The sequence below is a fragment of the Mizuhopecten yessoensis genome, unplaced genomic scaffold (genome assembly GCF_002113885.1).
Source record: "Mizuhopecten yessoensis strain PY_sf001 unplaced genomic scaffold, ASM211388v2 scaffold3627, whole genome shotgun sequence".
NCBI lineage: Eukaryota > Metazoa > Mollusca > Bivalvia > Pectinida > Pectinidae > Mizuhopecten > Mizuhopecten yessoensis.
Genome location: NW_018405139.1, coordinates 1,473,186 through 1,488,144, shown reverse-complemented (window position 1 = coordinate 1,488,144; position 14,959 = coordinate 1,473,186). Strand labels below are relative to the sequence as shown.

General features: G+C 35.2%; 1 protein-coding gene across 2 annotated transcripts in view; it reads left to right on the top strand.

Annotated features, from left to right (window-relative positions):
• The window catches only part of LOC110447863 (nuclear hormone receptor E75-like), a 37,839-nt gene extending 23,485 nt beyond the window's left edge, over window positions 1–14,354 (top strand). For both annotated transcript variants that reach the window (XM_021493818.1, XM_021493817.1), the window contains exons 2-7: window positions 4,387–4,625; window positions 5,010–5,163; window positions 5,388–5,620; window positions 6,370–6,598; window positions 7,727–7,945; window positions 8,801–14,354. In XM_021493818.1, coding sequence (XP_021349493.1) covers window positions 4,387–4,625; window positions 5,010–5,163; window positions 5,388–5,620; window positions 6,370–6,598; window positions 7,727–7,945; window positions 8,801–9,048 — 1,322 coding nt within the window. In that variant the 3' untranslated portion in view covers window positions 9,049–14,354. The remainder of the gene's footprint in view (window positions 1–4,386; window positions 4,626–5,009; window positions 5,164–5,387; window positions 5,621–6,369; window positions 6,599–7,726; window positions 7,946–8,800) is intronic.
• The last annotated feature ends 605 nt before the right edge of the window (window positions 14,355–14,959 follow it).

Genomic DNA, 14,959 nt, shown 5'->3' with positions numbered 1-14,959 from the left:
CTTCCCCTTTTTCTCTCTCATTGATAACGTGAACTGTCCTGCATTGCAGAAGCACAGGAAGCCTAACCTGCCGGAATACCTGGTCTTACTCTCCTCGTATTTTCCAGGCCTATCCTTGCTTATCTTTCCTTTAGTTGCATTTTGCTATATCAGTGATATAGTATTACGATTTTGTTTACACTTTGGTATCATTTTGTTTACTTTTAGGCACACTGCACTAGTGTTACGCAATAATTATCTTAGTATAATATATATTTATATCTTGCTTGAAGTCTTTCTGACTTCAAAAAATTCATCCAATGTCCCTGTGATGGTTAAATAAAAAAGAAATGACAAAATACTTTCCTGGTTCTTTCCCTAGTACTTTCCGACTAGGGAAGTTTTAAGAAACGCCTTTGTCATTTTTTTTATGTCTTTTCTAGCAAAAGAAAAATAACAAAGATACAACACTTGGACTAGATGTCATGTCAACTATATTGGATGAAATAATGACATAGCAACGAGATATAAAAATATCAAAGCGGGAAACGCATTTTTAGAGTTGAGAACATTTTATATCTGAATCAAAACAATGATACATGAGGAATAATAAAATGAGGTTGATGTGAAAAAATAGAAGCATGTCAATGATTTATAAATTGATCAGATATTGAATGAAAGCACACGATGTCTTTCAGTTTTGTCAAATATTGTATACTATATAATTATCCAGATTTTTCTTTGACCGTTTTGTGTTGATAAGTTTAACCTGCGTAGTCTGTAGACTTAAGTTTCTGAAGATTAATAACCTTAATCAATTTTCCAGATTTACTAGATATTAACATGGAAGTTAAAAAAGTTCAAGTGTGCGTATTGAAAAATTTCTGATTAAAGGAATTCATATTGAATGTATGCCCTTCTCTATGTTTATCAAACTTCCATTTTGGATACTAGCTTCATACCAGTGTGAAAACGGGTATTTTAAATGAACGATATTTCATTTAATAATCGATACTAATCAAATACATGGCGTTCGAACCTGGATGTATGCATACAATGGCTCGGCGTGATAGTGTGTAAATAAAGGTATTGGAGGATTATTTGGTCTGACAAGGATACCTAGAGTATAATAGGCCTCACTTTCTATAAACCGCTAGGTGCTGTTTAGGATTTGTTTGCTTGTAGTGTTTCCTCGCCTATTAACGTAAATGCCAAACCAATTAGCTGGTCGTGCCAAACTCAGCCTGATCGGTTTGCGAGCAGTCAGATAACCCTCCTCACGTCGAAATTTACTTGCTTGAATCGTCGTAACGATCGTGTTCTATTTTTCTACATTACACACATGCATAGTCTGCTAGTATTTGCTCTAATATATAACAACAAATTCTTTTAACAATAACGCTAATGTAATACTTTATTTCAAATTCTTTTAAGCATTTCATAACTATCCAGACAGTAAGTCACTTTTCAAACAGCAGTGTTACGGATAGACATATTCTTTACGATCGTTCCGGGAAGGCTTAATATACTTTATATATCTATTATCAACGAATTAAAATCCTCGGGAATAAGTCATTTGAAGCATAGCGTCGACAATAAATATTTGTGAGGATGCTATGGGTATGGCTACAGTGTTGTTCCCTCTCAAAGTTTTCAGGTAAATAGATATAGCGCTTTGTGTCTTATCTCCAGCGAAGATAAGTTTTTTTTAAACATTGAGCTTTTGTCTATCAACTATAATGAAGAGGTTTACACAGAAAATATCTTAATGTCCCTTTTTAAAAAATCGTTTTCACCATGAAGGTTCGATTCGGAAACCTCTTGATTGTAACGAAAGAAGCTTATCCACCGACTCTGAGGGTTATGCAAATAAGTTCAGCAAAATACCTTGGAACATTGTATAAATTCGAAATGTTCTACTTTCCTTAGTATACCAACAACTTATAACTGTTTTTATATAAACATAGAGACAATAATGTACATTAACAAGGTAAAATCCTTCCCTTGAAAGTCTCTATTTAATGGAAATGCGGTTAGACGCCCTACCTTAAAATGACAACTCATTTATCTTTAATGTTGTTTTCGTTACAAAAACACACACACAAAATTCTAGTTTCCTGCTTCAGGACAAAGGCTAGCTTGAAAACTTACACTGTACCTGTGATTTGTGTTAGAGTTAAGGTTATACGCTATCGTACATGTTATAGCTGTAATTTGTATTGGAGTTAAGGCTGCATGCTACCTTACACGTTATAGCTGTGATTTGTGTAGGAGTTAAGGTTATATGCTACCTTACACGTTATAGTTGTGATTTGTGTAGGAGTTAAGGTTATATGCTACCTTAAACATTAAAGCTGTGATTTCTGTTAATGTGTGTTATAACCTTACACTAGCTGGGACTTGTGTAAGAGTTAAGGTTATATGCTACCTTAAACATTTTATCTGTGATTTGTGTTAGAGTTAAGGTTATACGCTACCATACACATTATAGCTGTGATTTGTGTTAGAGTTAAGGTTATACGCTACCATTCACATTATAGCTGTGATTTGTGTTAATTTGTGTTATTACCTTACACTTTATAGCTGTGATTTGTGTAGGAGTTAAGGTTATTTGCTACCTTACACGTTATAGCTGTGATTTGTGTAAGAGTTAAGGTTATATGCTACTTTTAACATTATATCTGTGATTTGTGTAAGAGTTAAGGTTATATGCTACCTTAAACATTATATCTGTAATTTGTATTAGAGATAAGGTTATTTGCTACCTTACACGTTATATCTGTGATTTGTTTAAGAGTTAAGGTTATATGCTACCTTTAACATTATATCTGTAATTTGTGTTAGAGTTAAGGTTATATGCTACCTTACACTTTATAGCTGTGATTTGTGTTATATTTAAGGTTGTATGCTACCTTACACATTTAAGTTATTATTTGTGTTAAAGTTAAGGATATGTGTCCTCGTTCACACGTTACTTGTGGTATGTGTAAACAGTTAAGGTTGTATGCTACCTTACACAATATGCATGTGATTATGTATAAGGACTGTTTTTGACATATTCAGTAATACCTCGATAACACGTCTCTCCTTCTCTCTTCTCTTTAAATCCTTTATACAATACACACTCTACATCCGGGACATACAGTGGCAGAATTACGAGGTTTTCCTGCAGTATGTCGTAATGCAGAGATACATGATTGTTATAATTGCATGCAGTTTAATGTAAAATTGACGAGAAAAATCATAACTACCACACACAAAATATAGTTCTTTATGTGGAAAATGATAAATGTGATAGCTATGTGGTGTAAATCATTCCCTTAATATTTGCCTTTTTTTCTCAAAGCCCTTACATATGTACTGTACACCTACAACATCGCAATTTGCTCATACTAGTATGTTAAAATCAGCCCGCGGAACGTGTTGATTGCTATCGTCTTTATCATTTATCCGTCTGTGAATATCGTCTGAGGGCAGACGTGGAGTGTCGCGCATATTGTTAAGGACATTATTTAAAAGTACACCTTGATATCTTCTCAATATTGGATTTTCTGGTAGGAAAATCAGTATCTTGTCAGGCGGTAAGGGGTAGTTGTGCTTTTTTTTTATTAGAGAAGCTCATTGATATGTCTTTTTTGTCTTGATGTTCACAAAGCCATTGATCAACAAAGTATAAAAAGTATATATCTACTTGTTTCAATTAAGGTGGCGATATTTTCTTTTTCATTTACATTTACTATATATATCTGACAAGTCCGTTAATCTCTCATCCATTGTTACAACGATCTTTAATAAAACATCAAACATAGTTAAACATCCTTTATAAATCACCTGCCTATATCTACGACATGTTGGAGTTATCTAACCTGTTTGTAGATACTTCCTGTGTATAACTACCACTAATGTTAAGTTACCACCTGAAGATATATATATATATATAACAACCAAATTCGTAATACACTTTGAGCGCATCTTTCTGAATCATTCTTTATTAAGAACGAATTTGAGTGCATTACTGGGCAGTTTACATAGACCGATTTGGATTCGAATCTTCATATCGTTGTTTTGTACGGTTTTAGTGAATTAGGTGCATGTTTTTTTTAGTATTTGGTTTGGTTGTTATGTTGGATGAAATTTTTAAGATAAGTTACACAGTAGGTACTTGCAGGCAGGGAAGATTTGATTCCCTGTACCAGGGCGTTATATTCTGTATATACTACAAAGCTCTTTTGACTTCGAAATAGAACTGTTCCTCAGATAAGACCTGGAAACCGTCGGTCTGTTTGTCCCTTTGTCTCAAAGACACCATTGTAGATATCGAAAATTGACTGCTCCCTAGGACGCTTCAATAAGGTTTTAAACTGCCTGAGCTCTACTTTATTTCAGTTATTGCTTGTTCTATTTCAGACATCTTGGAATTGACTTCCGAGGAAGACGCCTTGTTCCTGAAGGAGGAAATGATTGGTACTACCATTGAACACCAGATGGATGTAGCCGATATACTGAATATAACAAGTGAGAAGCCAACTAGTCCAGACTCTACCACCCCACAAGTACCGCCTTCACCCCTTCTGCCACCCTGCAGGGTTTGTAGTGAGAAAGCGTCCGGGTTTCACTATGGAGCAAACACATGCGAAGCATGCAAGGTAAAAAGAAAGAAACCTTTCCGTCCCTTTTTGCAAATGTATGTCTGTTAATTCGTTCAAAGAGAAACCTCTTCTGAACATGCACCTAAAGTGGTGAACAATTATTCACTCTAGAATGGTTTCAACTGAATACTAAATACAGGCGCATCGGCTTTACGGTTTTACGAGTTTTACGAGTTTCCCAAGCTTCAAAACCATGTTCTAGTCATAAGGTTACAAGTTATTGCAATACTACATAACCCTCTGCTAAGTCCTATGGTTTTATCCTACATTAGCCAGGAAGTAGCTTCAGGTTCCTCGCCGACATACGTATCTCCCTGGACTAGTTTAAATGTTTTAAGTTTTCAATAAGTGACACTGTAACTTTGTTTTCTGTCGTTGCAGGGCTTCTTTAGAAGAAGTATTGTTAAGGTCCAGAACAACAAGGAGCAGTACAAATGTCTCGGGGACGGCAAGTGTAACATCAAGCCGGGCAAGCGCAGTGCATGTCCTTTGTGTCGATATAAGAAGTGTTTGGAGGTGGGAATGTCTCATGAAGGTAAAATTGTTTCCGTTCTTTGATTTTTGTTCATGCCCCCGAAAATGTATAGAAGGACAATACCGAATTGAGAACCCCTATTACCTCTCATCGCACCACCTACATGTTTGTAGCTTTCTTATCCCCTATCCAAATATCTGAACTGAATAAATTTCTATTCCGCTGGGGATAAATCGGTTCGGCACCTTTAACTTGGACTGGTTTCAATTTCATTTTTGTTGCAGCGATCAAGACAGGACGTTACACATACGAGAAGCGTACGCGCGACACACAAGAGGTTAAAAAGTTACAATCACAGAATAATTCTGTCGATCATCGATCGGAATTGGACTTAAACGATGACGAAGCTTTGGCTATCATCGAACCAATGATGGAAGTCCAGAAAAGATACTGCCCTCTGACCAGTCTAGACCCTGATATGAAGTTAGAGCTACAAAAACGACAGGAGATTATATATGTAAGATTTGCATGTTTGATTTTCCTTTGTAATATTTTACAATTATTATTTTTCTGGTGTTAAAGCCGTGATGGAATTTGTTTGTTATACGTTATCCTTCCAATTTGTGTCTACTGAATCTAATGTTGGCTAAAATAGCATCTAGAACCGTAAGTATCATTGATTTACGAAATATTGAATATCATTATGATATAATACAGATCTGAGAGCAAGTTACTTATTTGTGTAGTCATTTTGTAGAACAGACATATTTTTATGAAATTTTCGGTCACTTATCTCGGACTACATAATGACCAGCCATGTACGTTGGGCTCGATGTTAAATGTAGTTAAAATCTTGTTCGGCAATGTCATTATAAACCAGACAGACGAAAATAGAGGACATGGTGTTTTTTCTGTATCTTGTTTTTCTTATATAGAATAGATTTGCAAAGTAAGACATGGTTTCTTTTCTGTCATTTATGTTCAAATTTATCCCAAACTTTATATACTGGTAGAATTCACTTTATTTGAAGTGCTATTTTCTCATCTTTACTAGATGAAGCACACTATGATGAGATATATGTCCTTTTGCCTACATCGTTCTTAACTTTTGTGTGTTCGATGAAATTGAACCGTTACGCTGGGAGACAATCCTTCCCTACAAGCACGTGGTCAATATGGTTCAAATATGTTAGCTTCTCGACGGTGTACATACAGCTGGTTACATACGAAGAATGATACCTTTATAAGTTGTTTGAATTATTACAGGACCAATATAAATCCCGATTAGAACTGTTCGGAACGATGTCAACACTTCCGCCGGATGTTCACCAAGAGTTCAAAGAACTGACAGGCATCGACTTGGACAATCGTGAGGAATTAATGTCGAACATTGCCCGTCAGATGGAGCATGGTCTGCGGAACATGGTGGAGCTTGTTCGTCTCATACCCGGTTTTCCTGAACTGTCTGTCGAAGACCAGACTAGTTTAATCAAATGTAAATATCCTAGAGTTAAGCACAGACTATAATTATATACTTTGAAAGTTTCGTGCTTTTGACTGAGGGTTTCATTAGTGTGATTAGGTTTGGTTTGGTTTGTATAGTTTCAAGTCCATAACAAATTAAGTCATTCAAAGACGTGCATTGATTTTAGTAATATATAACTCCAGTATTTTGATGTATTTGCTTCCCTAAGGTACATGTACAAACAGCGCGGATCTGATGCTTACTTTAGAGTTAAACCTCACTGAAAAACAATGCCGAAGGCACCCGGTAAACTTTACCGAAAACGGGTAAACCAGTCGTTGAACTCATCCTGCATGCTCAACGAGTAGTGAGTAATAACAAGTACAATTTGAAAGACTTTGGTATATCCCGGCCTGGGGACAGAACTCATTGCCTTCCAAACATTGGTGTACGTTTTAGGGAAAGAGAAACATGTAACATTAATAACACACCTGTTTTTAACTACTTTATGCCTTATTTATGGTTTGAAATGTTTCCCTTTTCCACTTTAACAATAAATAGAGATGATATGAGTCTCTCTATTGTTGCTGATGGTCGTATCGACTTCTATCATTTTGACGTTGTGATTTATTATTTTTGTACGTCTTCATGGCTATAATGTTCACATACCTGCCCGGATGTCAATAATGAGAATAAAAGTATATAATTTAACTTTATCACATACCTGTTGAATCCTGTTATGGTTATACAAGCAATTTTTAGACCATGAAATACAACGTTTTGTATTGCACATGTGCAATACGGAATGCTGTATTTACCTACTAGCCTGGACCACTTTTTATGGGAATCCCCTTGTCATGGCGAACTGAAAAGTTCCCGATATTTGCAAAAAAATATCAAAGTTTATAAAATCTTTGTATCGATCTCTACCAAATACGGAAGGAATGTGATAAAAGCAAGACCAAACACTTCCCGAGTGCGCGGAGAGCACGAGTGAATATATACGTCCGCGCAATAAATGAGGGCTTTCTGATTCGTTAGAAAAACACAAGTGTGTGTTCTTGCATATGTATTGTTTGTAATTTTGTCAAATATTAAACTCAAATTAGATGTTTTGTTAAAATGAATTATTAAATGATGTGTATGCTTCATTTGCAGCAAGCCATTTTGAATTCTGGATTCTAATGGAGTTCCGAATGATCAACCCGGAGCTCTCGGTGGTGAGTGGATGTATCAATGCACACAAGGATGATTTCTCGAAACTGTTTGCAGCAGACCACACAGATGAAGTTTTTAACTTTGCTAAAACTTTACATGCGTTGAATATGAACACAGAGGAAATTGTTCTGCTTCGTGGAGTGGTGGCAACATTCAGAGGTAAGTAAATAAAATTAAAAAGCCATGATTTATCTGATTGTGGTTATTGTCTATGTGATTGATTTTTTTACTGCAGTAGGACTTCGTTACCACACATTAAAGATGAGGGGAGGGGGGATAAGACTCCATCGAACATGTTTATGTCGTCGATTTACTAATGTTTGATTAGACACAGGCACTGGTCAGCCGAAATGTCAAGATCATGGAAGCACTTTAAAATTGTATTGGAAGATATTGCGTTATCAAATACATCCCGAATATCTATTGAGGATTGTCACCCTAATTTGAAACACTGTTTCTGATTGGATATCTCGCCGGGGTCTATTTTTCTATAGACCCCGCTTTGCCGGAAGAATATCTCTTCATAACAACAAAGGTAGCGTCCGACACACACAAGCGTTCAAGGTTTGCAAATTATTCACAGGATGAAATAGCCTACAAGCAATCTAAAACGACAGGAAATTCAACGAACAGGCAATGACAGGGGCGCTCTGATGCTATTTGCAAAGATGGTTGTGATTTGTCCGAAATATTGCCGAAAACTATTCAAAAGCTCGTGGTCTCTTAAGACAAGACGGGGTCTATGAGCCCGTAGACCCCTCCTAACCCAGAGATAACTAATATTATTTGATCAACGGTGTTCTTGAATTGAGATCAATGTGAAAATTTGGTCATTGAAGAGATGCGAAATTTGGAAAAAAACTACTAGTATTAAATATTAGTTTGTTGATTTACTACATCATATGGCCATTCATAACATCGAAAACGAAGTTAAACGAAAGTTCAACGATATTCAGTCAATATTGCTCCAACGAATTTATACTGACCTTTTGTAATTTTTATTTGCTATTTCAGATCGGTGTAAACTTCAGGAACCAGAGAAAGTGGAGAGAATCCAATGGAAATTGCTAAATTGTATCCGATGGTTGGCAAGGAAAAATAATATCAATCCTGATAAGAGAATACGTGTTTTACTAGAACGGTTGACTGCTTTACGGACCCTGACGGAGTACAGTTACAAACTGAATAAGATCAAATCAGATTGGCCTGTAATGTCCAAGCATCCTCTTCTACTGGATTTAATGAAGAGTATGCCAGCGTGATACATCTTTGATAGGGATGCATATCAGTTGAGGAAATGTTTCAACAAAATATACTGATTTGGAAGATTGACTTTGTTTGAAGTACACCGACATTTGGAATTGTTGACATGTTGAACAACCCGAGAAAATATTTTGGTTTGGTGGAACATCTCGCCGAGAGATTAACCGACCTAAAATAAGTCTCTCTGTGAAATTGGCATTGTTTTTTATTTGCGTGTGTAGGACTGTTTGTAAGATACTGATGTTTCAGAGGTGATCGTTTCCAGTTGAACGGAAATGATATAAAAGTTGAAAAATGTGAAGACGTCAATTACGATTCGACAATTTCGCGTAAGCCTTGTGCCTGTTACTGCGCTACCAATATGGAAATCTTTTGGAGTAGCCATTGGATATCAACAGTAATCGAACCAGTATTTGTCAACACTTTCATGCTTCTGTGATTTGATTTTCAAATGTGTGTAAAGGATGTCATGGATGCTACATGTGTGAGGTTACATTTTGTTGTGGATGTTGAAGTTGATATGCATTTGATACTGTTTTTCCGACACTGCAGATATAGGAAACGCCATCAAAATTACAAACACTTTTTTCTATACTTCATTTCTATTTACATGTCATACTGTTTAGGGTTTCCCGATTCCTTTTTTGCATGCCTCTATGATAACGAACACCACTTCGAAATGATTATGTGTTGGTTTGTTTTAAATATTACGATTTCGATCTTGCACCCATGCATTCGAATAAACTGAGGTTTTTGTAAAGGTGAAATATTTATTAAAATTAGCCATATATTATTTTCTGAGGAACAACTTCAATATAAGCAGATATACACTATATATTTAAATACCTTGTCTTCAGGTTGGTAAATATACATATTACAACTTCTTACAGTACAATCAATTACATTTTCATTGACTAATACGATTCAGTCAAAGGACTAGTTAAATACATGTACACTTCACGTGCGTATTAACTAGGTTCGAGGTGAATATTTAATGGCCAAGGCAAGTGGTTGACAAAGAGAGCAATCTGTTTAGGCGAAGATAAAGTACGCCATCTGGATACGCCGCAGCTCCCCACTGATGAATCGAGACGAGAACCTATAGAATCTTGCAGATTAAAGAACAGGAACTAAATAACTTGTACTATAATCGACTTCACGGTGCCACATTCATCTCTTGTATTGTTACATGTGTGTACATGTATTTTACGAGTTATTTGTCTGATGAAGGTGACTAAGTATGCATCATATTATTTCATCGAAATGTTGCACATAGATAAACAAGAATGCATTTATTTTGTTTTTTAATGCATATTATCCTTATACAGTAATTAATTTGTAAATACGTTAACGTTTCTTAACGAGGTATGAAACTTGTCCGACCTTCCATTGTTCTACGTTGACGTTTTCGAAAATAATTAACTCCCTTTCTGTAAACAAATGTCGATTGGTGTACTTGTTGTGAGGTATCGGTCATAACGGTACATTGTAGGTGTGTGTGTACTCATATTCAGACCATCCTTAAGCGATAGTTTTGGAATTCTGGCCGATATACTTTTATTTGCGTGTTATGGAATTGACAATAGTTAGTTTCCTTCTAAAAGGATTCATGACAGTATTTGTTCAGGGTAAGAAAAGTAAAAAAGTTTGTATGATAAGGCGATTACTCGAACCTAACGACATGCCCACGTTGGTTCGGTATGTTATCAACACTAACCGACCATAAGTCAAACGCCAACAACCTAGACGATGTGATTACGACTATGGAGCTTACATAATCGGGCTATTTAATCTGCCATTAGCGTCGTCGTCCAATGATTTACATATTTGTGTTGCGGTGATGTCAAACTCCCATACAAACTAGTGAAATAATCACAGTGTTATTGTGGGGAATACTGTACTAGTCCCAACTGAATTTACTAAAGAAAAAATAAATATTTTTCACGCTGCAGTATAACAAATGTTGGTATAATATATATTATTGTTCATTATTGCATAATTTGTTTCTATTAGTTTATAACTGCTGTTTGTGTAAAGTATGTATCTATAAATTTGTTTGCTATCGATCTTTTTTCTCAAAGAAAGGGAAATAACTATGGCAGATCGTCTCAAAGTAAGGTGTACAACTACGGCGATCCTCAAGAAAACACGGCAGCTTGGCTAGGTAGTTATGTTCAATCACATTGTTATTTTTGTTTTCCTTTCTGGATTTATAAGTTATCTTGCATAGATGAAGCTTCAGGTAATTATGACAACTGATTGCCGTGCGCTATGCTTGTGTATTAATCAATATCTAATTGGTCTGCTTTCATTTCATTCGATAATAATAAAAAAAAGATACACATATATAACTTATGTAATGTTGATGATGGTTTGTAGCTTCCTACCTGGGAGTAAAAAAGTACTGGTAATGTCATGTACTTCACTTTTAAACCCTTTCAGGATGTGGGCATTTTTTGTTGGTAGTTCTACAGTAGCAGCACCACATTTCACAGTGGGTCATTATGTTCGTGCGTGTATATATACTCCTGCTTGGAAGAAGTAAACGCGACGTTAGGGACCATTTACACGTTTACAATAGTTGTGTGATAACGAAATTCATTAAATCTAGTATATACCTTTGTAGACGGGAATTGGATATAGTTTTTGATATCGTACGCCAAATCGCCAAATTGATCGTACGGCTAGCACTCGCTCATCTAGATTCCTATAATCCCTGAGACCCTTCTATCTAATTTTTATTTATCAATACAAAAGTTGAACAAGTTTTCTCAATTTGTGTTTGCGAAGTCGATTTCTCGTGACTATAGATACACAATCTCGTGAACAATTATTCACATATAAGTTGTTTACAATGGTGCTCGAGCATCGCCAGTATAATAATGTATACTTATCTCGAAATGATATATATTTTACAATCATGAAAACAATACGGATATTTTATATATACCGGCGTATTTGAAAGACGGCAATTTATATATATATATATATATATATATATATATATTATGATAACTGCCATTAAGTATTGCTAAAAGGTAATGTCTCGGAAATATGTAGCATCCAGTGATGAATATGCATTTTTAATTGAAACCATACTGAATACAACTGTAAGGTTGATACCAGAAGTGTGAGTTGGAATATTTTAAATGTTCAGTTTATCTCAAAGTTTTATCGTAGTGTGTCATTAGGAATACAAACTAAACGAATTTTTTTCGACGGCATCTCATGTTTATTGATGTCTGATATTTTGACTATACGGCACTGCATTATGCAAATGCCTCAAACATACCTATACACGTACAGTATCTTACAAAGCCTTGTAAAGCATTTTATTTTCTATTTAGTTGTTATAGGGACCGTTTTATGATTGATATATCCTCGATACTCCAGGGGTTACGCTCACTTACCCTCTCTACAACCCTGGAATATGTCAGTGCGCCCGAACTTGTTGATGATCTATAAACTAGTTTGATCCTTTGATGTACATCAAAAGAATACCGCGGCATCGTAACGGTAATATTGACTACTAATTGTTTACATGAAGTACTAGGTCTAGATGGCGACTAGATCTCCTAGAAGAGGTGAAAGTACTGAAGACTCGTTGTTGAGAATTTTTATTTTTTTAAGAATATTTCTTCGTCCGTAAGGATCATTTTTCTGCATTTATAATATGTATATACATATATAGTTAGTAGACTTGATATGTCACCAGGGCATTACCTGTCACTAGGTTGTCAATTACATTTTTAGCATGTAGTAATACGACTAGGGCAGTTAACGCCTTCCTTTTGTGTAGGTGTGTGGTTTAGAGTTACCTTGCCGTGTCACTAAAATATCGACAACAGAAATATACACAAGGCGACATCTCGACCTAGTACTTCATGTAAACACTTAAGTGTGTATGTATACAAATATATTAATGTTATTCCAACAACACATAACCGGAGACGTTTTTGATGTACATGTAGGAGTCGGAGTGATTGCACCGCCATTATGTTATATAAGACGCTCACCTCCTCCCGCAAAATTGATTGTTATTATTTTGGCTTAATATTCTCAGCACTTATTTCTGAAAGAGTACAGGTAATGAAATAGTCCTTAAGTCCAATCATTCTGTGGATATTTTGTTTACAAGTGATGTCACCGGTTTGCCTTATTATATACGGTTATTTTTTAGAAGCCGTTATGATAAACAAGATTGCTTTAGAACTTGTATTATAAGCTTCTTGTTAATTCCTTTATCCAGAAAAGAGCAGCCTTATTTTTAACTGCGTCAATTTCAAAGTACATGTGTAAATTACAAATAGAACTACATATTAAAAATAACATCTAAATGCAATCTTGTTTCGTTTTGCCACGCCTTTGAAATGACGATCGCTGTAATAGAAAAGCAATAGAAATACAAAACATAAACAAATAAACACTTACTTATGATTTAGTAAGTCGATGTGAAAAAATAGCATAGTAATATTTATTTTAATGTTTAATATACAGTACAACTTTAATGTGTCCTCTTTTCCTTCCTGTTCCTGGGCAATTCCTCTATTTCCTTTCTCCATGTATCACCAAACGACTTTTTAACACAAATACTGTTCTTGACAAATGATGGCAATCACTGCGGTTTCCTCTCTTGTAGATTAAAATGAATCCTGACATTGAACAAAACTATTATGGTAAAGACTAACAGCTTTAGAGCTGTAACTCCGACGAAGAAGAGTATTTTATCAGCAATGTTTTGCCTCGTTGTTGTTTGGTTATTCCCTGTAGCAACGAGTTATATTTGAAAGACAATTATAACGTCCTTTCACCACAAAAGCATCTCGATCACGGGATTTGATCCCCCGACTTCGTGATCGTAATAACTGTATAGTTTACATTATACTTCAGGTCATGTTATTTGTTATGTTAAAGCTTTCTTCAATATTACAAGGAATACAGAAAAATTGGTAGGGCTCTCTTCTTTAAAAACAAACAATTGTTTAGTGAATATTATGTTAGTTGATACATAGAATATCTTTTATTTGAGTTGTTGTGATATGCTTATTTAAATACAGAATTCCTTGTTATGCATTTAATGTCTGTTTGTTGTATAGTTGTTTCTTGTTGAAGCTGTCCGAAGTACGGAAGCCAATCCACCCAGAGATAAGGGAACTATTTGCGAATACTGTACATATTGTTTTCAATGAAGTGTTGCAGTAGTTCTTGTTTTAGAAAGAGATTTATTTTAACGAGAAAAAAATATTTCATATACATAATGATGTGTGTATCTCTTTGTGGGAAAATAAATTCACCCAAAATGTCATTTTGTGTTGCTTTACTTCCAACAATAGAAATGTTGTTGTCCGTCTCTCTGTAAGAAATTGTACATTGCAATAGATACTTTATAAATTCTTTTTAATTTTGATAATTTGTCCAAATATATTCCATTACATTGTCAAGATTATAATGAACGATTCATACTGCACCCCTCGCTCAATCTATGATGACCTTCTATACCGATCGCCGCCCTGCTTTGAGGGGTGCTAGAATATAACCAAAAGAATAGCTTTTTCAATATTAAAAGAACAAGAAATTAGTTTTCCTTCCTGTGAAACCTTATGTTTCACATGTACAAAGTAAAAGTGTTTGTTTGATTCTAATGCAGAATTTGCTAAAGATAGAGACGTATAAGCTCCGACAGGGAACGGCTCTCCATGTGCTTTCAGTAGGCGATAATAATTTGACCTACTTCACCAAATTCATGCTTTCTGCTTCCTGATACACAAGTATTGCCGAAGCATAAGATATGTCACAGACTATTTATATGGTTGTTTATTTCGTGAAAAGTTATTATGAAATCACATCAAGTATCGGTGTTGATGTTGTGAAGGTTATTTGAGACACTTGAAATTATCTTGATGATCAGGA